Genomic DNA, 21,443 nt, shown 5'->3' with positions numbered 1-21,443 from the left:
ACAGGCACACAGGCAGGCAGGCGGACAGACAGGCAGGCATGCAGGCAGACAGGCAGACAGGCAGGCAGGCAGGCAGGCAGGCAGGCAGGCAGGCAGGCAGGCAGCCACGCCGGGGGCCAAATGAGTGCAGGCTGACGGCTGATGGGACTGACAGCCACCACTGGAGTGTTTTCTCCACGGGGCTGAGAGACGCTCAGAGGCAGAGCTGGGACCCGAGCAGCCGGATACTGTGTGTGTGTATGTGTGTGTGTGTGTGTGTGTGTGTGTGTGGCTTTGTGGACAGTCTGTTGTCTGTCAGCTCCATCTGAGCGTGGAGGCCGAGTGAGGCAGGAGCGTGAGAGTCACTTTCATTTCCTGAGTGCAGCTCATGTGCAGGAATTTGTCTTGCAGCACAGACAGTAGATGTTTTTTTAATTGTAAATATGAGTTTTATTTTACCAGGATACACCTCAAAACGGTGCCCAACAACAGGCCATTTCATTTAATATGAATACTGAGTCTTTCAAATTTAGTTTTCTTGGGAAAAAAAGGGATAAATCTGCGATAATGATGAGATAATCCCACTTTTTTTCCAATGCTAATCAACTTGTTTCCAGAATTTTCTTGAATCAAGTTGTCATTGTCTTGATCCCAGTGGCTGGTCTGCCATCAGATTAAAGCTCAATATGAGAGCATTAGAGATGAATTAAGAATGACTGGACAAAAAAAAAAAAAAAGTGTAGTCCCATTGAGATTAACAATCTCCCTCATAAGAGAGTCCTGGCTGAGATAAGCAGCAGTCCATGAAGTTTTAGTCAAATAATGAATCACAGGGTGCAAATATTGATATTACACAATTAACATTAAATACATTTTATACACGACATACACCAATAAGATGGATCGACCTGAGGCAAAGACAGCCAAAGACTGCCTGCCTTAAAAACTGAAGGAGAAACCAATTTTCAAACCTCTTGCAAGGATTTAAAATCCTCTTTACCAAGTTCAGAACAGCAAAAATGACTTTTGATAGTGCAAACTGCAATTATAGTGCATTATAGTGTCCATAATGCCATAGTTAGGGTTAAAATCCTTCTTCTTCTACTACTTATTCTTCTTATAATCATCATCATCGTTGTGTGGCATATTCACTATAATCACTATTGAATGTTTTAAATTGTTTGTTTAATTGATGCATTATGCTCAGGTCTCCCTTGCAAATGGGATCTTGATCTCAATGGGCAGGGGCGCCATATATGGGGGAAAAGTTAGGACAATTCCAAGGGCCCTTGCCTGACAGGGGCCCCAAAAAATAGGTAAAAACTAATATAAAATTATTAAACCATCATCGAGTAAATATATAGAAAGATTTTTTTCATGGGGCCCAAAATTCCTGGCAGCACCCCTGTCAATGGGACTTACCTGATTAAAAATAAAGGTTATTATAACAACAATGATAAAAGCTCTATAGGCAGCCTGCATGTCAGTGCTCACACACACACACACACACACACACACCTCGCACCAATATAACACAAAACTAGGACTCATCAGAACAGCCAGGTGAGTCTACCTGTGACTGTAATGATCAGTCCAATAAATAAACTATGGCAGCCTGTAGACGCTGGGCCGCAGCTTTAAAATCAACTAATAGGCTTAATCCGGTTAGGGCGTCTGAGCGCGTCAGCTCGCACTCACGCCGCTCGCTGACTGTTTTTCAAAATAAAGCACACGGGCCGTTTTTGACAGGTCGGAGACAGGAGACTGGAAGCTCATTGATCAACATGGATGTCATTCTTATTTTGACCGAACTGCCCCTGAAAACTCGCATTGGACACGGCGGACGTCAGTGAAAGCGCCCTCTCGCTGCAATAGGACAGCAGCTGCTTGAAGGTTTATCCTCTGGACCCGCCCCTCCACAGCGTAATCTCGACACGCGATTGGCGGAACCGTCATCCATCGACGTCCCTGAGCGGGCATCGCGTTACGATTGGTCCGACCGGCTTTCAATCACAAAGACAGCTCGACGCGATTGGCCGGTTCGCGCGTCCGTTAGCGGCCCATTGTCCGTGGATTGGTGCAGCAGCGCGGGCGGACTCCGGCACGGGCTCCGCTCCTGGGAGGCTCACGGAGAGCGAATGTCGTCATGAGCGGTGGGTAGGAATTAAAACATTGGTGTTTATATATTACATTGTACTTCGTAAAACATTATATTTGTGTCGAACCGAAACGCTTCGACGGTTGTGTGTGTTCTGGAGAGGCATGTTTGAGGCTGACTCGGGGTGCAGTATGGACAAAAAAAAAAAAAAAAGCAATGCACTTCCGGAAAAGGGCTGCCTTTTTTCTGTAACGTTATCAAAGAGAGTTTGACTTGCTAGCTACGCGTTAGCCAGCTAGCACAATATGCTAAGTGTTGTAGCTGCTTATTTTATGAGTTCCGTGCATCTCCACGGCTCATTCGCCCCACGGTGAAATATAAAGTTGTATGAGTGTCGCATTCGCATCAATATCCTCACCTTTCCGTTAGTTTTATGGGTAAAAACAGCTGCATGGACATCAAATCTGCTAAAGCTAACTGCTAGCCACTTCAGCAGCCAGTGATCCAGTCTGAAATGTTAGCTAGCTAGCTAGACAGCAAAGACTGATAGCAAACCAACTATGTATTTGATGGCGGCGCTATTTTCAGGCCGGATTTTTTTTTTTTTTCTGTCTGTGCATTTACTTGGCAGGGCTTAAAGACACACTCGCCCATCTGGTGGCAGTCGCAGCTGAACCTCCTTAGCTTTGCACTTGTCAAAATGCAGAAGCTGTGTGTGCATTTCGTGTGCAGCGTATGGCCGGACGCTGATATGCAGCAGCTCTGCAGGCGGCACACACACACACAAGTTGGTTTCCATCACTTCAGAGGACATTACATTGACTTCCATTCATTTCCTGGAGATTTATCCTAACCTTATCCCTAACCACTACCTGCCTAACCCTAACCCTAACCTTAACCTAACCCTAAAGTTATCTTAGCTTTAAGTCAAGTCTTCACCCTAAAATTAATGGTGCTCCCTTATGGGGACTTGCTTTTTGTCCCCATAAGGGAGGCGAGTCCCCACAACGTGACTGTGTAAACAGATTTATGTCCCCACAACATTAGCAATACCAGGTACACACACACACACACACACACACACACACACACACACACACACACTCTCTCTCTCGCGCATCCACGTTGGTGTTTCCTAGAATGAACCTCAGGCGAGTGGCTCCAGCAGACTGAAAGTTCACAGGCTTGACAGTGAAGTCAAAACATCAGGGGGGAGGCAGCTCTTGTTTTGTCTGCTGCTCAGTGCAATTAACAGAGAGTCTCAGTTCCCCTTTTTTTTTTTTTTTTTTTTTTTTGGTTTCTGTCAGAGTAAAGTTCAGTGTGGCCAGTCGAAGCTGAGGAAGTCATCTGTTCATCGTGTTTTAGGAATAATTTCTGTTTACACGTTACACCCTGTAAACATGGAGCTAGTTTTTCTTTAGTTTATCTCCAGATTCAATACTACCACGATTCTTGGGTGTTGATTTGATATGTATTGTAAGGATTTATTGTGATTTTTGTGTTTTTTGTATTTTGAATTATCTCCTAGTTGGTGGCTGTAAAATTTCATGAGGCTGTGATTATCCTAAAGGTCACAATGAGTCATTGTTTTTTTACAGTGTTGACGAGTTCCCAAAAATATGGTCTTACTATAATGAAATGGCTACTGTGGGGGCCAACATCATCACACATGAATCAAATGTGGCTCACTGAATCCACAAGAATCTCAGCTTTTCAGTCAAAGCCAACTGATGCAGCTCCAAGACTGTTTAGGCCCCAGTCTGCACACACACACCATTTTACAACAGGCCACAAGAACACATGTGGACTGCAGGCTTTGGGGCCCAAACTGCATGGGATTAGCAGAAGGTGGGCATGTCTGCAAAGGAGAGAGCCCATTTTTATTCACACATCTGGAGGTCAGAGGTCAAGGGACTGCACTGAAAATGGTCATGCCAGTTTATCCTCTTGCCAAAACGGTAGCCTAACTTTAGAGCGATATTTACTCTCCTTGCCAACAACCTAACATGACGTGCTTGGCACTAACAGATTCCTTAGGTCGTCTACTTTCATATGATACCAGTATCTTTACTATAAACTCACTAAAGGCACTTTTTAAACTGATGTTTTTTCCACTGCAGCTTATGTGTTTTCCACCATTATGGCTTGTGGCTGAATGCAAGACTGGTCATTGATTGTGGCTGTCATATGTTTATGAGTCACACCTGCTGTCTCACTCCATATAGCTGCTGCTGATTGATTAGGCGCAGTGTCTGTTTGGCAGCTAGTGAGGCCTTGGGCTGATGCAGTCAAATACTATGAATGCTGGTATCTCTGTGTTTTGTTTACATTCACAAACAGGAACCCAGGGTCATCGCTAGGTAAAATGACAGATGAAACAACGCGTCTCATTCGGATGCAGTGGCTACAATTGCCTGTTTTTATTTTATAAAATTGTCTTTATAAGATTATTGAGGTACTTTAATGTATGTCAGGGTGTTTTCATTGTTTTAAACCTGTTGTCAGTGCCCTTTTTTTATACAAGCTGAAATGTTTATGCAAAAATTGCTTTTAATGGGATTGGTGGCCCATTGTAAAACGTATACAGTATATTGTAGTATTTACCCTCGAGTATGACATTTGTCTCAAGCTCTTTAAACTATTTGGCAGTCTGCTGCAAGTGTTTGTACGCAGACTGTGCCAGTGGAAATGCATTAGGTTCAATAAATTTTTGTGTCTTTTCCGTATCACATTTGAAAGCAGTCCAAGAGTGCATTTGTGTATTTTGAGCCACCGATGTTTCTTCATGAAGGATGTTTTGTACTTTAACCTCATAACAGAAGGTAACAGCTTTCAGGGCCTGTCAGGCAACTGGATGAAAAACGGCTCCCTGCATTGCTTTCAAAAATTTGGCCTGTGCACCTCCTGTAGAAGATTTTAAACTCTGCACATCATTTTTGTAAAGTATCACTGTGGCTGAAGCTGCAGCATTTGAATAGTCTACAGACAGTTTATTTCCTTCCTGCGTAAAAATGATCACTAGTCTCTAATTAGATTTTAATTAGCATTCAGTGATTGGCTTACTCGACATTTTTCTGATTGGAGCATCAATGGATGAAACTGGATTGTCACTGAAAAAAATAAACAAATTAGCTGTGACATGCAGTAGTAATAAAACACATTACATTGACTAGTTACATCCTTCTATATAATAGACATGTAAATGCTGCATTAAATAGCAAAAATGGGACAATACTTTGTTTAAATTAACCACTCGCTACTTAAGACCCAGAGTTTATGTAAATAGCACCCATACGTTATGTGAGGACATATATAGGTTGCTATAAATATATGTTAGTTAATGGATAAACGTGCTGTTTTAAACATTTAATTTGGCATTAGGGTTTTTGTTTTATTATGGTGTTTATGTTCGGCTTAAGTGCCTTTTTTGTATACTTGCTTATTAAGAATGCTCTGTGATTCATTTTAATAAGATTGAGGAGTGGAAATAGTTTCTGTGTCGCATATCGTGTATCTGACTCTGCTGTGTGTGTGTGTGTGTGTGTGCGCGTGTGTTTTACAGAACAACAGGACAGTATGGCCACCACTGTTGCTGTCAGTCCAAGCGAATACCTGCAGCCCTCCAGTACTTCCACACAAGTGAGTCACAGACCGTGTCTACACTAACCTCGGTTTGACTGTCCATCCACACTGCACGCATTAGCATTTTTTTTAGTTCACATGACGACCTTACATGTGATTTGTTTTCAGAAAGCTTTGTTTTGACTCTTTAACATAAAAATTCCACGTGGCTGTTTTCAGATTTACACACCTTGCAGACAGTTTCTGATAAACTCAGTGTTTTGTGGTTGGAAAATGCTGGCTTAGTGTAGATGGAAGGCTAAAACAGAGGAAAAAAAATGTGTTATCAAATTTACCCAGCTAAAGTGGACATGGCCACAGCCAGATGCTGTGTCGCTGTGCTCTCTGAACTCTGAACTTTTTAAAGGGGATGTCACATTTAATCCGTAGTAAATGCATGCTGTTGCAAACTATAGGTAGAGCTCTGTGCTAAAATCCTCCGAATCAAATATGCTGTGGTGAAAATGTTATGATTCTGGGTATTTCTTATAGCATTAAAACTGACTGACTGCGATTTTTCATCACTAACTTAATTGAGAGCCACCAAAATGGGGCAGACAGCCTTGTTTTTTTCCCATGTGCATAATTAAAAGAATAAGAGGAGATTCAGTGGTAAGTAAATCTCTCATTTAAAATAAATGAGGTTTCATCATGTAAAATGCATTTGAAACGGTGCGATATTGGGACCTGATATGAACTCACTTGTAATGTTGATTTGGCCAGAATTAGCAAATGCGTGTTCTTAATTTATCTATTTTTAACCTCATCATCGTCCTTATCCTGCTACCAAGTATAAGATGGAGAAGATACATTTTTTGGAAAAGGTTTTGACTTTGTCTTGACAGATAGAAATGCACCAGAGTGCTGCACACAAGCTGTAGCTTCATACTCAAGTTGTTTACGTTTTAAGCAACACGACTACAGACTTACCTGTGAACTCTCTGTCTTTGTATTTGGCTCAGGTTATCTGTCTCTCTGTTCTTTTATTGATACCTATTTGTTAATCACTCTCCGCTCTCTCCATGTTACCACATATCCTCTCTCTCTCTCTCTCCCTCCCTCCCTCTCTGAAAGCACTAAACTGACTCTGCTGGTCCAAGTTTTGACTGCCTGCTGTCCTGGATTTTGTTGGTGTGTCTTGTTCCTGACTGTTTTCTCCCTTCAGGACTCCCAGCCCTCTCCTCTCGCCCTCCTGGCCGCCACCTGCAGTAAGATCGGCCCTCCTGCAGCTCAGGCTCCTGTCACTGCTCCTCCAGCCCAGCCGCAGCCTCGCAGGCTCCTCCCCATCAAACCCGCCCCCATCGCGCCCGCTCCGCCCAAGAACCTGGGCTTCCTGTCAGCCAAGGGTAATGTGATTCAGCTCCCTGCCGGCCTGGGCCAGGCCGCCACGCCCGGCAGCCCCATCGTGCTCACCATCCAGAGCCCGGCTCGCACCAACACCTCCGCCCCCGCCAACATCCAGTACCAGGTGGTGCCGCAGATCCAGGGCACCCAGACCATCCAGGTGATGCCGCAGGGAGGCCAGATCCAGCTCATACCGGGCACCAATCAGGCCATCATTACTGCCCCCATGACTGTGCCGGCCCCGGCAGCCGCCACCGCTCCGGTCACGCCGCAGAAGACCGTAGCCATCAAGCCCTCGCCGAGGTCACGGAAGCCCAACAGCGCCACCTCCAACATAGTGCAGCTGCCCAGCGGGCTCACGCTGCCGCTCAATGTGGCTACCGGAGAGGTGGGCGGGACCCAAATCGTCACAGAGACAGCAGCGGCCCCGCCCACTATGGGGAAGGGACGGCGAGGGAGGAAGAAGAAATTAGTTTTGGCTGCACAACCTCCGGCCGCTCCTGTCCCTCCACAGCCTGCCTCCCCGCCTCCAGAGCAGATGGAAACCATCCTGATAGAAGCTGCTGACAATATCATTCAGGTATGTCTGGCCGCCCTGTTGCTGCAGATGTGGAAGGGTGGGAAAGAAATTGATTTGATTTTGAAGTCAAGATATTGGCATCAGTATTGGTATTGATTATATGAAACTAGATGACCGAAGTAATCCATTGATACCAAGCATGTCATGCTAGGTTATCGGCAAGGGGGCTAAATATCTCTCCAGAGCTAGGCTTGATGTTTTTTAAACCTGACATCACTATAAAATGACTTATTGTGATAATTGAGGATAACCACAGCTTCATGAAAGTTTACAACCACAAACTAGAGGATGATTCACAAAATAAAAGTTACAATAAATTGTAATATTGAATCACAATACTTTGATATAATCGCAATACATATCGAATCGGCCCCCTGGCATTGTGAGAGTACAAAATTGGGAGACAAACACAGTGTCCCAGCCCTAGTAGAAAATTACTTCCTCACATGTTGCCCGCCATAGTCATAACATCTCCTGCGTCATTATATTTCTGTCTTTTCAACTCTTCTTCCCTGTTGGATTTTATCAAAACAGTTAGTCTAGCTTGTACTTGCTGCTCCCCACAATCAGGAGTCAGGCTGTGGAACAGGTCATGGAGAAGCTGCTGGATCACTTTCAAAGCATTATGAAGCTAACGTTACACTCTGAGGCGGTGAAGTTCAGACACCAATACTGCTGACCCACCTGCCTGCAGTGTGCCACTGAATTAGGATCTTATATTCATCTCTTATCAAATCAGCTTTCCGTTTCCAGATGTAATCCTGACTTGGAGGAACATCACATTATGATTTGGTTTCTATGAAAAATGGTAATGTATTGAAAGCTGTTGGCAAATTCTGGGCCTGGAGGGTCTGCAAAACATTGTGTAATAAATTTGATAATTTTGTCCCCTTGAAAACTGAAAAAAGATTCATCAATGTAAGGGAATTTAGTTAACCTGTCCCAGACAAGATGAATTGTTTTAAGAGGCTTTAAAGCCACAGTTACTCCCCCTGTTGTGATATTTGTTGCTGTAAAGATGAATCTCCATAAAGCGGGGAACAATTTGACTTTAATAGTGAACTCACTATTAGACTTAATTGACCACCAGCCAAAAATTTAATTCCCTTCAACAAATTAACTGGAAAAAAACTATGCTGATTTGAATTGTGATGTGTGTAGAAGCCTGTGGGCAAGAGAGTTTTAATTATCCAACCACGGCAGGAAATGTTTTTACATTTGAATCATTTAGCTGACACTCTTACCCAGAGCGACTTACAGTGAGAGCAGCGCAAAAATAAGCTTCAGCTTCAAGCCAAAAGAATGGAGAGCAAGAATGACAACAAAGGAGCTGCTGTAATACTGATTCAACCCTAAAATCATCCCGAAAAGAAGCCTTAAGCTATGTGGAGCAGAGATTTAATACAAATTTCTTGTGAAGAGGTAATATATCAACATCCTAACACTGAAATAATAATAATACTCTGTCATGTGATTTGTTGGCTTGGCTTTGTCCTCTGTCGTTCAGCAGCTGAAAATGCAAATGGCTTGAGTTTTTTTTCCTCCAAAACAGAGTACAGGCTGGAAAGTGGTTTTTGAAAGCCAGAAATTTCAGCACTTTTTGAAGTAATCGTTGATTCATTGGTATTGATTTGCAACTCTATCAACCTTTTCCGTATTTTATGGTCATTTTGTGCTATGGGACAGCACAAAGAGTTTCTCATCAGCTTTTAAAATTCAGTCGAATAAACCTGGCAGCAAATCTTCATCAGTATTTAAAGATTTTTTGGCATTTGTCTATAGTCGATAGGTCATTGCACAAATTCATTGCGAGTGAGGGATGAACTGATATATCAGTTTTAGCTGATATCAACCTTAAAAAGCAATGTTGGCATTGGTTCAGTATTATGTATACTGTCAATTATTGGCTAATTGCCACAGTGGCTCTTGTGAGACCTCATTTTCTAAGACAATAGTACAATAGTAAAATAAGCAACAGAGATTTTAACATGGTTATAATTATCTGAAGTCATTAAGGCATGTCTGAGAAGCTTAATCTTGTTTGGACCTGAATTTGTATTACCGTTCTTACAAATATGCATTTCTGTTTTGGCGTTGTTATTGGGCTGTAATGGGTGGGAGAAAAAAAATCAGGTCTGGATCAGCCTCAAAAAAATCCCACTGGGACTGAGGGGAAAAGCGAGTTGAGAGGATTAAAGTAGTTTGTGAGTAAACACAAAAATAAGGTTGAGAATTAACTAGAATTAAAATGGTGAAGTAAGAAATAACCCACTAGAAATAGGGCGATGTATTTAATATATTTGGTCTTTAATATATTTAGTTGTGAAAAATCTTACTTTTAATAAAGGCAAATTTATAACATTATTCTCATTTGTTAACATGGCATGTCATAGTGAATGCTGTGGTAACAAATGCCAATTTTTCCATGCAAAGAACACACCCCGAGGTCCCTGACATGCTGCCAAACTACGATCAATACATAATTCATCATGCTGTCTGTGTGTTGCCTTTTGAGCCTTATCAGAAGGCTGCTACCACTCTCCAGTCCTCGTGACTTCTCCCAGGGCATTGTGGGTCAGTGGGGCTTCAGGGGGTCTAATGGGTGTAGTAGTACTGCCTGCCTGCCTGCCTGTCTCCATGCTGGGACCAAGCACTTTGAAAACACTGCTATAGAGCTACACACACACACACACACACACACACAGAAAAAAAAATGTGAATTCATATTTGCTTTTAATACAGAGAATTTCCGATATTACGGTAGTAAGTTTAAGAGAGAAAACCCCCAAATTTATGAGGGGAAAAAAAGTAAGAAAAATTCTGAGATTATAAATTCACAAATGTATGAGAAAAAATCTTTTCTTTTTTTGGGGTCAAGGAGCCCCATGTGTTGACCCATGTGTTGATTCTACTTTGCAATGGGATTAAGTAACAAGGAAATCTTGGTGATTTTAGCCCAGAATCACAACATTGTTTTCTTCCCATTTTTTCTCATAAATTTGTGACATTGTAATCTCAGAAATTATGGTTTGTTTGTTTGTTTGTTTTTTTCATAAACTTGCAAACTTAATCTTGGAAATTCGGTTTCTTTTTCTCAGAATGTTATCTCCCCTCCCCCTTGCTCTGTAATTTTTCCCCCTGCAGTGGCCCTAATACACCCTCATAATTATAGGACAACCTTACTTTTTAAAAAGGTTTTATATTCAAGCCAATACAGTAAGTCTGGTGGTTAGAGAGTCACATAACTGAAACATCACAGGGTCTTGTTCCTCCAAATCACCGCCATGTCCAACCACAGCGATATGCCTGAGACGCCAAACCCCTTCGCTTCTTATTCGTTGTCAGGACTGTCTGGATCAGAGCGTCAGCTGAAGTCCTAAAACATGAACATGAAAATGTAAACGTAATCTGTGTTTGCAGGCAGGAAACAACCTGCTGATCGTGCAGAGCCCGGGCCAGCCGGCAGTGGTGCAGCAGGTGCAGCTGGTCCAGTCCAAGCAGGACTCTCAGGTGGTTCAGATCCCCCAGCAGGCCCTGAAGGTGGTGCAGGCAGCCTCGGCCACGCTGCCGCCTGTCCCGCAGAGGCAGACGGCGCCCACCAGCCTGCAGGTCACCCCAGACACAACACAGACACAGGTACGAGTTAAGACGCCACAGCCACACACAGCCACTCCACAAAGGACAAAAATATAGACAGTTAGGGATGCTGTTGTCAAGCTTAAATGGAGTATTTCTATCGGAGATTTTACTCAAAACATGCATATATCCGACACCAAAAGCTCTGAGTAACATGTCAGAAACAACAGCAGACTTTTTTTTTCTCCAGTCTTGGCACACAAAAACCTGGATTTCTCAAACGATGGCAAATAGACAGATTTTATGTTAGTTACTTTGTCTTGTGACCTCCAAATCACAGGCCAAGCCTACAGTGAAAGTAATGGATAAGATCAGTGCTCTGTCTTGGTTGAAAGTTTGGAAATGTTTCTGTGATCTAAAACATCAACCATAAATGTTATGTTTTGGTGTTGAGTAACGCCTTATTTCCAAAGCTGCAATTTTGCGCCAACATTCAACAATCATGCAGGGAAAAATCCATCGTGGAAGAGGACAGAGAGCAATTTCAATGATTTATTGAATACATGCATTGTTTCGTCAGCAGGGTTCTTACAGTTATCTTATTGTTATCCATTGCATCTTGTCTGGTGGAGCCTCTTACTACTTACACTCTGAAAACGGTTGTGACGCTCACTGTTGAAGTAAAGCTCTGGCTCTGTGGATGGTTTTGGCTGACCCAGGCGAGTTTGTCTCCTCAGATCTTGATCAAAACGCCGACGGGGGAGTGGCAAACCGTTCAGCTCCAGGAGACGGTCTCCTCGACGACGACCCCCACCACCTCGGTCGCCAGCACCACGTCACCGCCGGCTGGCACCAAGAGGACGCTGGCAGGGGGACGCAAGGAGAGGACGCTGGCAAAAATCGCGCCAGCGGGTGGGATGATTGCACTGAGTCCAGCGCAGCTCTCCTCTGCCACCCAGGCGGTGCAAACTATCAACATAAACGGGGTCCAAGTGCAGGGAGTTCCTGTCACCATTACCAACGCAGGGGGTGAGTTGGTGTGTCTTTTTGTGTGTGTGTGTGTGTGTGTGTGTGTTTGTTTCTGGTTGTAAACACTGGCAGCCAAGGGTTTTTAGTTCATTTCACTGTCGATGAGTGTGTCTGAAATGGTTCAAATGAAATGTAAAGGGCAGAGTTTAAAAGTAGGATTTGAGTTGCGTGTGTTTTTGAAGATACTGTTGTTTTTGGACTGAGTTATCAAGTCGGCCACAGGGTGACAATATGATTGGTTGCCTGAAAAGAAGTGACAGTGGCGACCCCAGGCCCTCTCTGAAAAACTCAACCTCCTTGGGAACAATTTTGAGAAGACACTGATTAACAGGAAAAAAAAACTATAAGGGCACAAGCATCTAGTTTTTTCAACACCATGCTAGGATGTGCTTCCTGTCAAGAACATTAGGCTGTTAATAATAGTAGCAATAATAGTATAGGCCCAGGAATTTCTCACACTTAAGAAATGAAAGAGCTGTCAGTGTTTATTAAGCAGGGTATTATGACACTGTCATCGTAGTTGTCAGATTACTCTGCACAGGAATTTTCTCTCCTGTGCTGCTAGCAATTCTGACGTTAAAAACAGCAAAGCCATTCCCTGATGAGAAATAAAATGCCTCTGTTCAGAGAATACACTCAAATGTCATATCAGCAAAGACAACAAAATGAGCTTTCACACAATCACAATAAAGTTTGTGCACATGACAACAAAAGTCATCAAACTCTAAACCTACCATCCTTTTGCATGTTGGGATATTGGTTGTTGTGAAGTCTAATCCTCATCTGTGCACTGATAGAGCCGAATTAACAGTTAAACCTCTCAGCCTCTGGCAGTGTCTCATTATTATCATTACTGAACACTGGGGATGTAATGGTTCACCTTTTTTACAGTTAGGTCTGAATCATAATTTTGTTGAAAAAAAATTGAAAAGACTTCAAGAAGAAGAATTCAAGCTTTTCTTCCTTAAATGTAGCATTTGCCAACGATTAAACACAAAAAGTTAAATGGGGCTTTTGCCCATGTTCTGTAAAGGTTGTGCAATTTAGCCACAGGACTTGAGGAAAAGTCAATTACTGACTGGCATGATGCGATCAAACAAAAGCAATGTTGAACATTGTACATTATGAATGTATTTGCTGTAATTTCACTTTGTGCAAAAAAAAAAAAAAAAAAAAAAAACTTCACATGCAAGGACTATGTTGAAAATCCCATGGATGCAGCCAACCAAGAATTTCAGAATCTCAATTTTTGGTTTCGGTACAAGGCCCCCCAAAATCTCCAGATCCAGCTAACAAATCAGAATATGTAAAAAGTGGGGAATAATTTCCATGGGAGCTGTGGAGGAACCCTTGATTGTCTCTGAAGCTGTGTGTCCATCTCTCGGTGTTTGCCAGGCCAGCAGCACCTAACGGTGCAGACGATGCAGGGCGGGGGGCTGCAGCTGGCGGCCCCGCAGGGCCAGCCGGCCGTCCAGGTGGACCAGACGCTCACACTAGAGCTGCCCGGCCAGCCGGGAGAGAAGAAACGCCGCATGGCCTGCACCTGTCCCAACTGCAAAGACGCAGACAAGAGGCAAGTGTGCGCTCACCACAGCCGAGGTGCCGTGGGTGCCGGGGAAGTTCCAGCTGTGCTTCAGCACTTTAGGAAATCATGAAGTTCATGTGGCAGTAACACCCAAAAGGGCATTCTATTTCTGTGATGGTGGGCACTGATGGATGTGCATTAAATAGGAGGTAACACAGACATCCCTGTGACAGTGGCCAAAAATAAGTTTTTGGCTTTTACTTCCTTGCAAAACAAAAATTTTACCAAATGAAATACTTAATATGCAGTTTATGCAGTTTTCTTAGACATGTCACATTAACTGTTTCAAGAGGTTATTGTACTCGTATATATATATGTTACATATATATAAGTGTATTTCTGATATGTAGTCTGTTCAATATTTAGTGTTAAGTGTTAATATTTAGTGTTGCAAAAATATTAATGGGCATCTGTGTGCATGTGTGTGTGCACCCATGTGTGCAACCTGCAGGCCAGGTGAGGTGGGCAAGAGGAAGCACATCTGCCACATCCCCGGCTGTGAGAAGACGTTCAGGAAAACGTCGCTGCTCAGAGCTCACGTCCGGCTGCACACCGGCGAGAGGCCCTTCGTCTGCAACTGGGTCTTCTGCGGCAAACGCTTCACACGCAGCGACGAGCTGCAGCGGCACGCCAGGACGCACACAGGTCTGTCTGCAGCACAGGCACACACACACACACACACACACACACACACAGGCATACACTACTCAAATGTAGAGTTTGTTTCCAACATGGGATGACCGGTAAACAAAAAAAAGATCTGCTTAAACAAAATATTAGTTTGCAAAAAAGTAAAAACAAAGAAGAATAGACACATCAGCATGGGGCTGCAGCAGAAAGTGTCCCATCGGCTCTTTCTTTAGGCACCGTGCATCCGCTCTGTTTAATGTCAGGTGTGGTTTCTTCACCACAGGAAGTGAAGAATTGAAACTCAAAAGCAAAACTCAAACTGTCTGCCAAACCGTAGTGAGCAGTGCTCCGTCCAGAGAAAGGTGGACTCATCAGTGTCAGATCTTCAGCTCAAACATGATCATGATGTGTGTAATTTACTGATGACACATTGGTATTGTAGTTCAAAGTTTTCAAACACTTGCCTTTTTCTGCCATCCAGTGTACAGTTTCCTAACGCAGCTTGAAAGTGATGACAGTTTTACAGACTGGATTCTAACTAACTAACTAAATACGGACATATAGTATTTTTGAAAGGGAATAATGGTATCTAATCATTGCAAATTTTGTCTGCAATAGTTTGATAATCAAAATAGTTTATTGACAATATTGAAAAGTTTCAGATCACGTACAGTGCCTCTTGTGGTGGAAAATAGTCAAGATGTTTATCTGATGCAGAAAGTACTGATCATTTTTGTTAATCATGATTACAGTATGTAGCAAAATAATCAGAAGCAGGTGAAAGCCCTCTTGACATAATATGAGTTTATTTCCAAAACATACTTTTCTGTTTAGGTTTAATGAAAAACTAAAACTAAACCAATTATCCCATCATCTTTTTTCCCCTTACAGGAGACAAGCGCTTCGAGTGCAACCAGTGTCAGAAACGCTTCATGAGGAGTGACCATCTGACGAAGCATTACAAAACTCACATAAACACCAAGAACCTGTGAGCAGACTGGATGCAGAGCGTTCACACAGTCACGCCCTCTTGAACTAGACTGAGCAGAGCAGGGGAGACAACTGTCCCATAATGGGAAATACTTAACTAAAAAAAAAAGTCCCCGCATATCCTCTCTCACTTCTCTAGGACGCTGTGTAGCCCGATGTACAGACGAATCCCTCCTGATGGACTTCAGACTGTTCAAGCAAATTTATTAATAATATTTTGTTCTGTTTTTGTTTTGTTTTTTTTAACCTCTGACCGGTGGCCGGCTGCACTACGTAGACTGAGCACGTAGGACGGCGAGACAGGCGAGGTTTAAGACTTTTAAGGCGCAGATGCTTGTCGCAGCGTTCTTATCCATGAACGTCAGTAGGAGAAAAGTGTAAAGATTTATTCAGACAAAAACATCCAAGCCTACAGGACTTCCGTGTCATCTGACCCCTTTTTTTCCCTTTGTTTTTCTTCCCCTGACTCCTGCTTTGGCCTGTTTTCACATGGAACAACAGGGGCTTCAGAAATTGTCCCTTGACTGTTGTGTTTAAAAGAAAATTTAAAAAAGTTAAATTTAAACCATGTTGTGTAAAATTAACACATTTTCTTTTACCTCAGTGGAATGGTAATTTGTTATTTTTAGTTTGCTTTTAGTTAAGCTGTTTGCATTTCTGCATTTGAGTCTCTCAGCTGATTTAAAATATGTATATTTAAAAACTTGGGGACCATTACCTGAAACTCCCCAAATGAGACTCCTGAAAACGTTTATAAGTTTACATTAGCTTTTTTATGTGTGTATATGCATACTAGCATATGTAAGAATAATAATGATAACAACAATAATAATAAACTTTATTTATCTCGCACTTTTCTAAGCAACCAGTACAAAGTGCTTTCCAAAACAGAAAAGAGAAATGAAGAAAAACCATGAAAAAGGCAGCAGCAAAAAGGAGAATATATGAAAAACATAGAACAGGAGATTTAAATTACAACAGAGATACAAACGGGACATAGAGAGCATTGTAAAAAAAGCTTTTTTTCTGTACAGGTGTGCTTTGGGAAGTGATTTAAAAGATGATACTGATCCTGCATCAGGGCGATCAAAAGCTTGGGAGCTAAAACAGCCAAGGCTCCACCTTTTGTTTCAAGCCGAGTCCGAGGAGCCAACAACAAGCAGGGCTCGACCAGCGGACCTCAGGCTGACGTTAAAAGCTGTGCCTTAAAATTTATCAGTAAAATCTTAAAAAATTAAATTTAAAAACTAACAGGCAACCGGTGAAGAGCTGCTAAAATTTGAGGCGGTATGATCTCGGCTTCTTGATCTGGTTGAGAGCCTCACCGTTGAATTTTGCACTCGCTGCAGCCAGGTGATGCAACTCTGACTTCAGCAGGAATCCAGAGAGTTGCAGTCGTCATCGAAACAGATGTGAATCACATTATCACACCCAAATATAAGGCCACGGGTTAAACATTTAGTTTTGGTGTCTCTAGCTGTCTTGAATCTGGTCAATGGAGCTTTTGGGGGGCAGTACGAACAACTTCAGGCATGTTAAGCTGGAGATAATTTTGGGACATAAACGTTTTGTATGTGAAAGGCGGTCTTGGAGGCTATCAAGGGTCTCCTGGTTTCATTAGTACATAAATGTGTGTTTGCAGGTGATGCCACCATGCAGAAGCACATAAACAGAGAATTACAGAGGACCTAGGACTGAGCCCTGTGGAACACCATATTTGAGAAAAGCTGTAGAGGAAGGCAAATTACCAATCAAAGCATGTATTCAAAAGGTAATATTTCAACAAATTCAAGCGGTTATGCTAAAACATATTATCTGAGATGAGTCTAATACCTTGGCTAAGAATGGAAATTTGTTTATCATTGAGATCAACAGGATCCAGGCTAGATTTTTTTCAAAGCAGTAGCATGTTTGAAGGAAGAAAGGCTATATTATGAGTCAAATAGCCAGTCATTAAGAGGACAAAATATTGGTGCCTATGGTACAGGTGACCTCTCTGAGCAATTAAGTTTTGATGATGTCCAAAAAATGATGTCAGCTAACCCAAATGTAATATTATTTGACACCTAAACAGAAATACTGCATGAAGGCCTCACACTGCTGCGGCAAAGCCACACTAATTTTGGTGTCTTGTTCCTGAAGAGTATCCTGAGGTTATTGGTTAGCCCGTGTGTTTTACTGCTTCCTGATAGTCATGTCCACATGGGTGGTCATATTCGTCTCTTGGAGGTCCTATTTGTGTGGAAGCCAGGGATCATTTGAAGGTGATAACATGAGCCCAGTTGATCGGCACCTGCTGGTCTTTCTTCAACGTCCAAGCCAGGTTTCTTGCCCTGATAGCACCTGATACACTGCGCGCCGGTCAGTGTAAACCGTTTCCAGAGACACAACGTTGGTCTGCTTGACAGTTTTGGTTCTGGTGATTTGCTGCCTATGCATTGCCGTGTATATGATTGGATCTCCAAATATTGGCCTGACTTGACAATCATGTCACAAGATGCAAAAAAATAAAAAAGGAGAGAAGAAACAAAAGCTTTCTCAGGCCTATGATCAGTTACTATGTACATATTGTTGGCTATGTAATAGCTTTAATTTTTAATCAACATTTGAGACGTTTGATTTCTAATATACAGATGACCAGCATTAGGCCTACTGTACAGTATTCACACCAGTCACTTCTTCATGTCATTCGCTCAACAGATAACGCACCATTTACTCAAACTGTTTTGGATACAATGAAGACGTACTGACCTTTCTCTAATAATTTATTGTGCGTTTTTAACCCTGATACTTTCATTAAAGAAGTACGCTGATTTATTGGCAAACAAGCTCTTTGGTCAGATTAGCCCTAAGGTGACGAGGCAGCCTCACTGTCCAGTAATCATTTTCATTTCAGTGGATGTTCATGCTTTGGCGCACTGTACGCTTCATGTACAGTGCAGCCTCGCTAAACATTATCAAAAAAAAAAAAAAAAAAAATTAAAAAAGCACCATCCTGCACTAAATACCAAGCAAACAGGTTAAAGTGCTACCAGCCTCCTCGCCGCGCAGTGGTGAGCTGATCAAAGAGCTTAGTCAAATCGGATTTATTTATAAAGCACTTTTAACAAGCTTTCCTCACAAAGTGCTTCACAGGGCAACAAAGGACATGAAGCTTAGTCAGTGTGAACCTTCAGGAATGTCTCTGGAGACCTGAGAGGATGTTGGGATGGAGAAAAAAAAAAGAGCCTGCTCATATTTATATTTGTATTTTATGTCTGAATATGTAAATACAGTGTGTGTCTGGTTGACACAGTAAATGTAGGATTTAAAAAAGCAAACAAAAAAAGTTACACTGCCTAGTATTGTGGCTGGCATGGCCAGAAGTGGACTTTGTACAGTGTGTAAGGAATAAAATATAATGTGACATTGTATAGCTTCATTCCTGCTTTGTACAAGACTTCTAGATCTTTTTTCTATTGAATTAAAGATGCCTTAGACAGCTGCACCCAGTATTTAAAGAATTTTGTCTGTCAGGTAACAGCCTTTGTAGATTTCCCTTTGTGTTTTTTTTTTCTTAGCATAAGTTACATACTAATGTAATAATGTCACTGACAAAAATCCCATTTTTTTTTTTTGAAATTTGTAATTTTTATTTTAATTGTATTTAAATATGATGAGTTTCCCCCCTGAAGTGAGACATTTATATTGCTTGATTTCTGTGAATGAAATGCTTTCTCCCTTTCGAAACTCTGATTTCATATGTTCTACAACAGCCTGTGCTCCTTGTATTTCAGGAGATCCGGAGATCCAGCAATTAATTTTATAACTTGTATAAAGGTGCTTATTACAGAGAGCTTGCTCCTTTTCTACAGTCACCCCCTCAATAAAGAATTCAAACTGTTTTGACAGATTATTTTCTTATTCTTTTTCCCCCTCGCTTTTTTTTGTATTTATTTTTATTTTGTGTGTCTTCCAATGTGAGACATTTTCTTTTCAATCCAGATAACAAACCACTACAATAATAAACACACATAATAATCTGTATACACCTGTACAATCCAACTGTTGTGCCATAAAGTTTCTCCTGCGCCTATAATGCTCAGCTTTTCTTATTGTCACAGTAACAGAGGTGTTCATTCACTTCTATGTTTGGCATTGAGCTCATAGTTAGTGCTGCTGTTGGACTGGACTGCATTTTACTGACAGCTGTTTCCACTATTCTGTCCCTCCTCATTGTATATAAGCAGGGAGGACAAAAAATCTGAAACACCTGTCAATATAATGCAGTCCAGTACAAGACCTCTGCAAACTACAACCTCAATAGTGAACACACAATTAAATTTACACAAAAACTGAACATTATAAACTTTGTTAAAAGGTAGAATTAATGGCAGAGCTGTTGCACTGAACCACAGTAGACTGAATAGGTGTATAATATATGGGCAAATTACTATTTAAATATTTTCCCTCATTGACATTCATTCATTTTTTGAATACCTTTATATCATTACAAAAAACAATATTGCTCACAAACAGATGAACTCCCATGTCACTGTCATACAAAATATAACCACAGAAATAGAAAAAACAACATGCAAAACAAAAAATAAATAAATAATAAAAAATCGCCAGTGTATTACAAAAAAAAAAAAAAAAACTGAAACCGAAAAACTGAAAAAGACACTGAAAGCCCTGCACACATTATTTTTGTTCCGATTAAATTTGTGATATTGTTAAATTTCCCTGATGAACAATGTGAGACTTTTATTTTGAAACGTAAGCCCCATTGCGTCATCAGGAGTGGACACATACTAACGCAAAACAAAACATACGGAAGCCGGTGCGAGTTCACGGTTACCGTATCTGAATAATAATGCCACTTTATCGAGTTATATGCACTTAGTTGAGTTATATTATATATAGTTATAAATGAATCTTAACATAAAGTGCAGGTTAACACTGGAGAGTCATAATAAACCTGGTCTGTTTTGTTAAAGTGGAGATAAAATAAGACACAATGACAGGATTGCAGCGTATGAATGAAAGAGTGCGGTTTGAAGGGTGAGGGCGCCCCCTTCCTGTCATCATGTGAAGAATGAGGAATGTCACTCAGTAATAACAATAACAATAGAGCTAAGAAATGTCATAGTTATACCTCGTCATAACCAAAAATAAAAGTGTTTTACTCCACTGTTTTTTGTTTGTTTGTTTGTTTGTTTGTTTAATTATAATCAGCAAACTGGGAATCCACACTCATTTGACTCTTATAAGGCAGGTGAAAAATCCCAAAGTAGTATTTTAACTAAACTAAATCAGTTCTCCAGCTGGAATAAAGAATAAGGAATAAAGAGTAAACAAAGACCTTGAATCTCTGATGTTAGATAATTAGCCAGCATCTCTTTCAGTTAAATATGGTGGTGGGTCTTTCCTTATAAATTTAACCAATTAAGAGAAAAAAATCCCACCTGACTCCTTCAGAATCAGCTGATTTATTTCTACAGGTCATCCGTGCCTTTATTACCTCCAGACTTGACTACTGTAATGGCATTACAATGGATTTTACTGTTTGTTTTTAAAGGCATTGAAGTCAGGTTCCTATATCTGTGAGCTGTTGCTCCACCGGGCCCCCAGATCCCTGCTTGTCCCCCAGGGGCCCCTCAAGTTGTGGAGTCCCTGCCTGGAGATCTCCTGCCGGCAAACTCAGTGTCCTCCTTTAAATCTAAAAAGTAAAAGACTCACTTTTATCATCTGGCTTTTCTTAACTGAATCTGTCTGCTTCTTCATTATTCGACTGTCTTTTATCTCATGTTGGATTTTATTGTTTGTGTTATTTATTGTTTTATTGTTAAGCACTTTGTAACCCCTGTTTTGAAAAGTGCACTATAAATACTCATTATTAATAATAAGTCATATCATTATTATTATTAATATCTTTTGCATATTCAGTGACATCATACAAAGTCATTCTCACTATGAATATTTTCTGAGTTACAGCTCCTCAAAGTTCATGTGGGCAGGGTCAGATTTTG

General features: G+C 41.5%; 1 protein-coding gene across 1 annotated transcript; it reads left to right on the top strand.

Annotated features, from left to right (window-relative positions):
* The first annotated feature begins 1,713 nt into the window (after nucleotides 1-1,713).
* Nucleotides 1,714-19,317, top strand: sp2 (sp2 transcription factor). Its single transcript, XM_030049240.1, has 8 exons — nucleotides 1,714-2,132; nucleotides 5,640-5,716; nucleotides 6,864-7,622; nucleotides 11,043-11,258; nucleotides 11,936-12,227; nucleotides 13,623-13,800; nucleotides 14,264-14,457; nucleotides 15,334-19,317. The coding sequence occupies exons 1-8, from the start codon at nucleotides 2,126-2,128 to the stop codon at nucleotides 15,432-15,434; spliced, it is 1,824 nt and encodes a 607-aa protein (XP_029905100.1). The 5' UTR covers nucleotides 1,714-2,125; the 3' UTR covers nucleotides 15,435-19,317.
* Nucleotides 19,318-21,443: the final 2,126 nt, after the last annotated feature.

The sequence above is a fragment of the Myripristis murdjan genome, chromosome 1, assembly GCF_902150065.1.
Source record: "Myripristis murdjan chromosome 1, fMyrMur1.1, whole genome shotgun sequence".
In the NCBI taxonomy this organism is placed as follows: domain Eukaryota; kingdom Metazoa; phylum Chordata; class Actinopteri; order Holocentriformes; family Holocentridae; genus Myripristis; species Myripristis murdjan.
This window is presented reverse-complemented; position numbering and strand designations above follow the sequence as displayed.

Excerpts from the sequence above, each read along its gene's own strand:
- sp2 (XM_030049240.1), top strand. Across the intron at positions 5,717-6,863 it reads CCTCCAGTACTTCCACACAA|GACTCCCAGCCCTCTCCTCT; the intron begins GTGAGTCACAGA and ends TTCTCCCTTCAG. Across the intron at positions 14,458-15,333 it reads GCACGCCAGGACGCACACAG|GAGACAAGCGCTTCGAGTGC; the intron begins GTCTGTCTGCAG and ends TTCCCCTTACAG.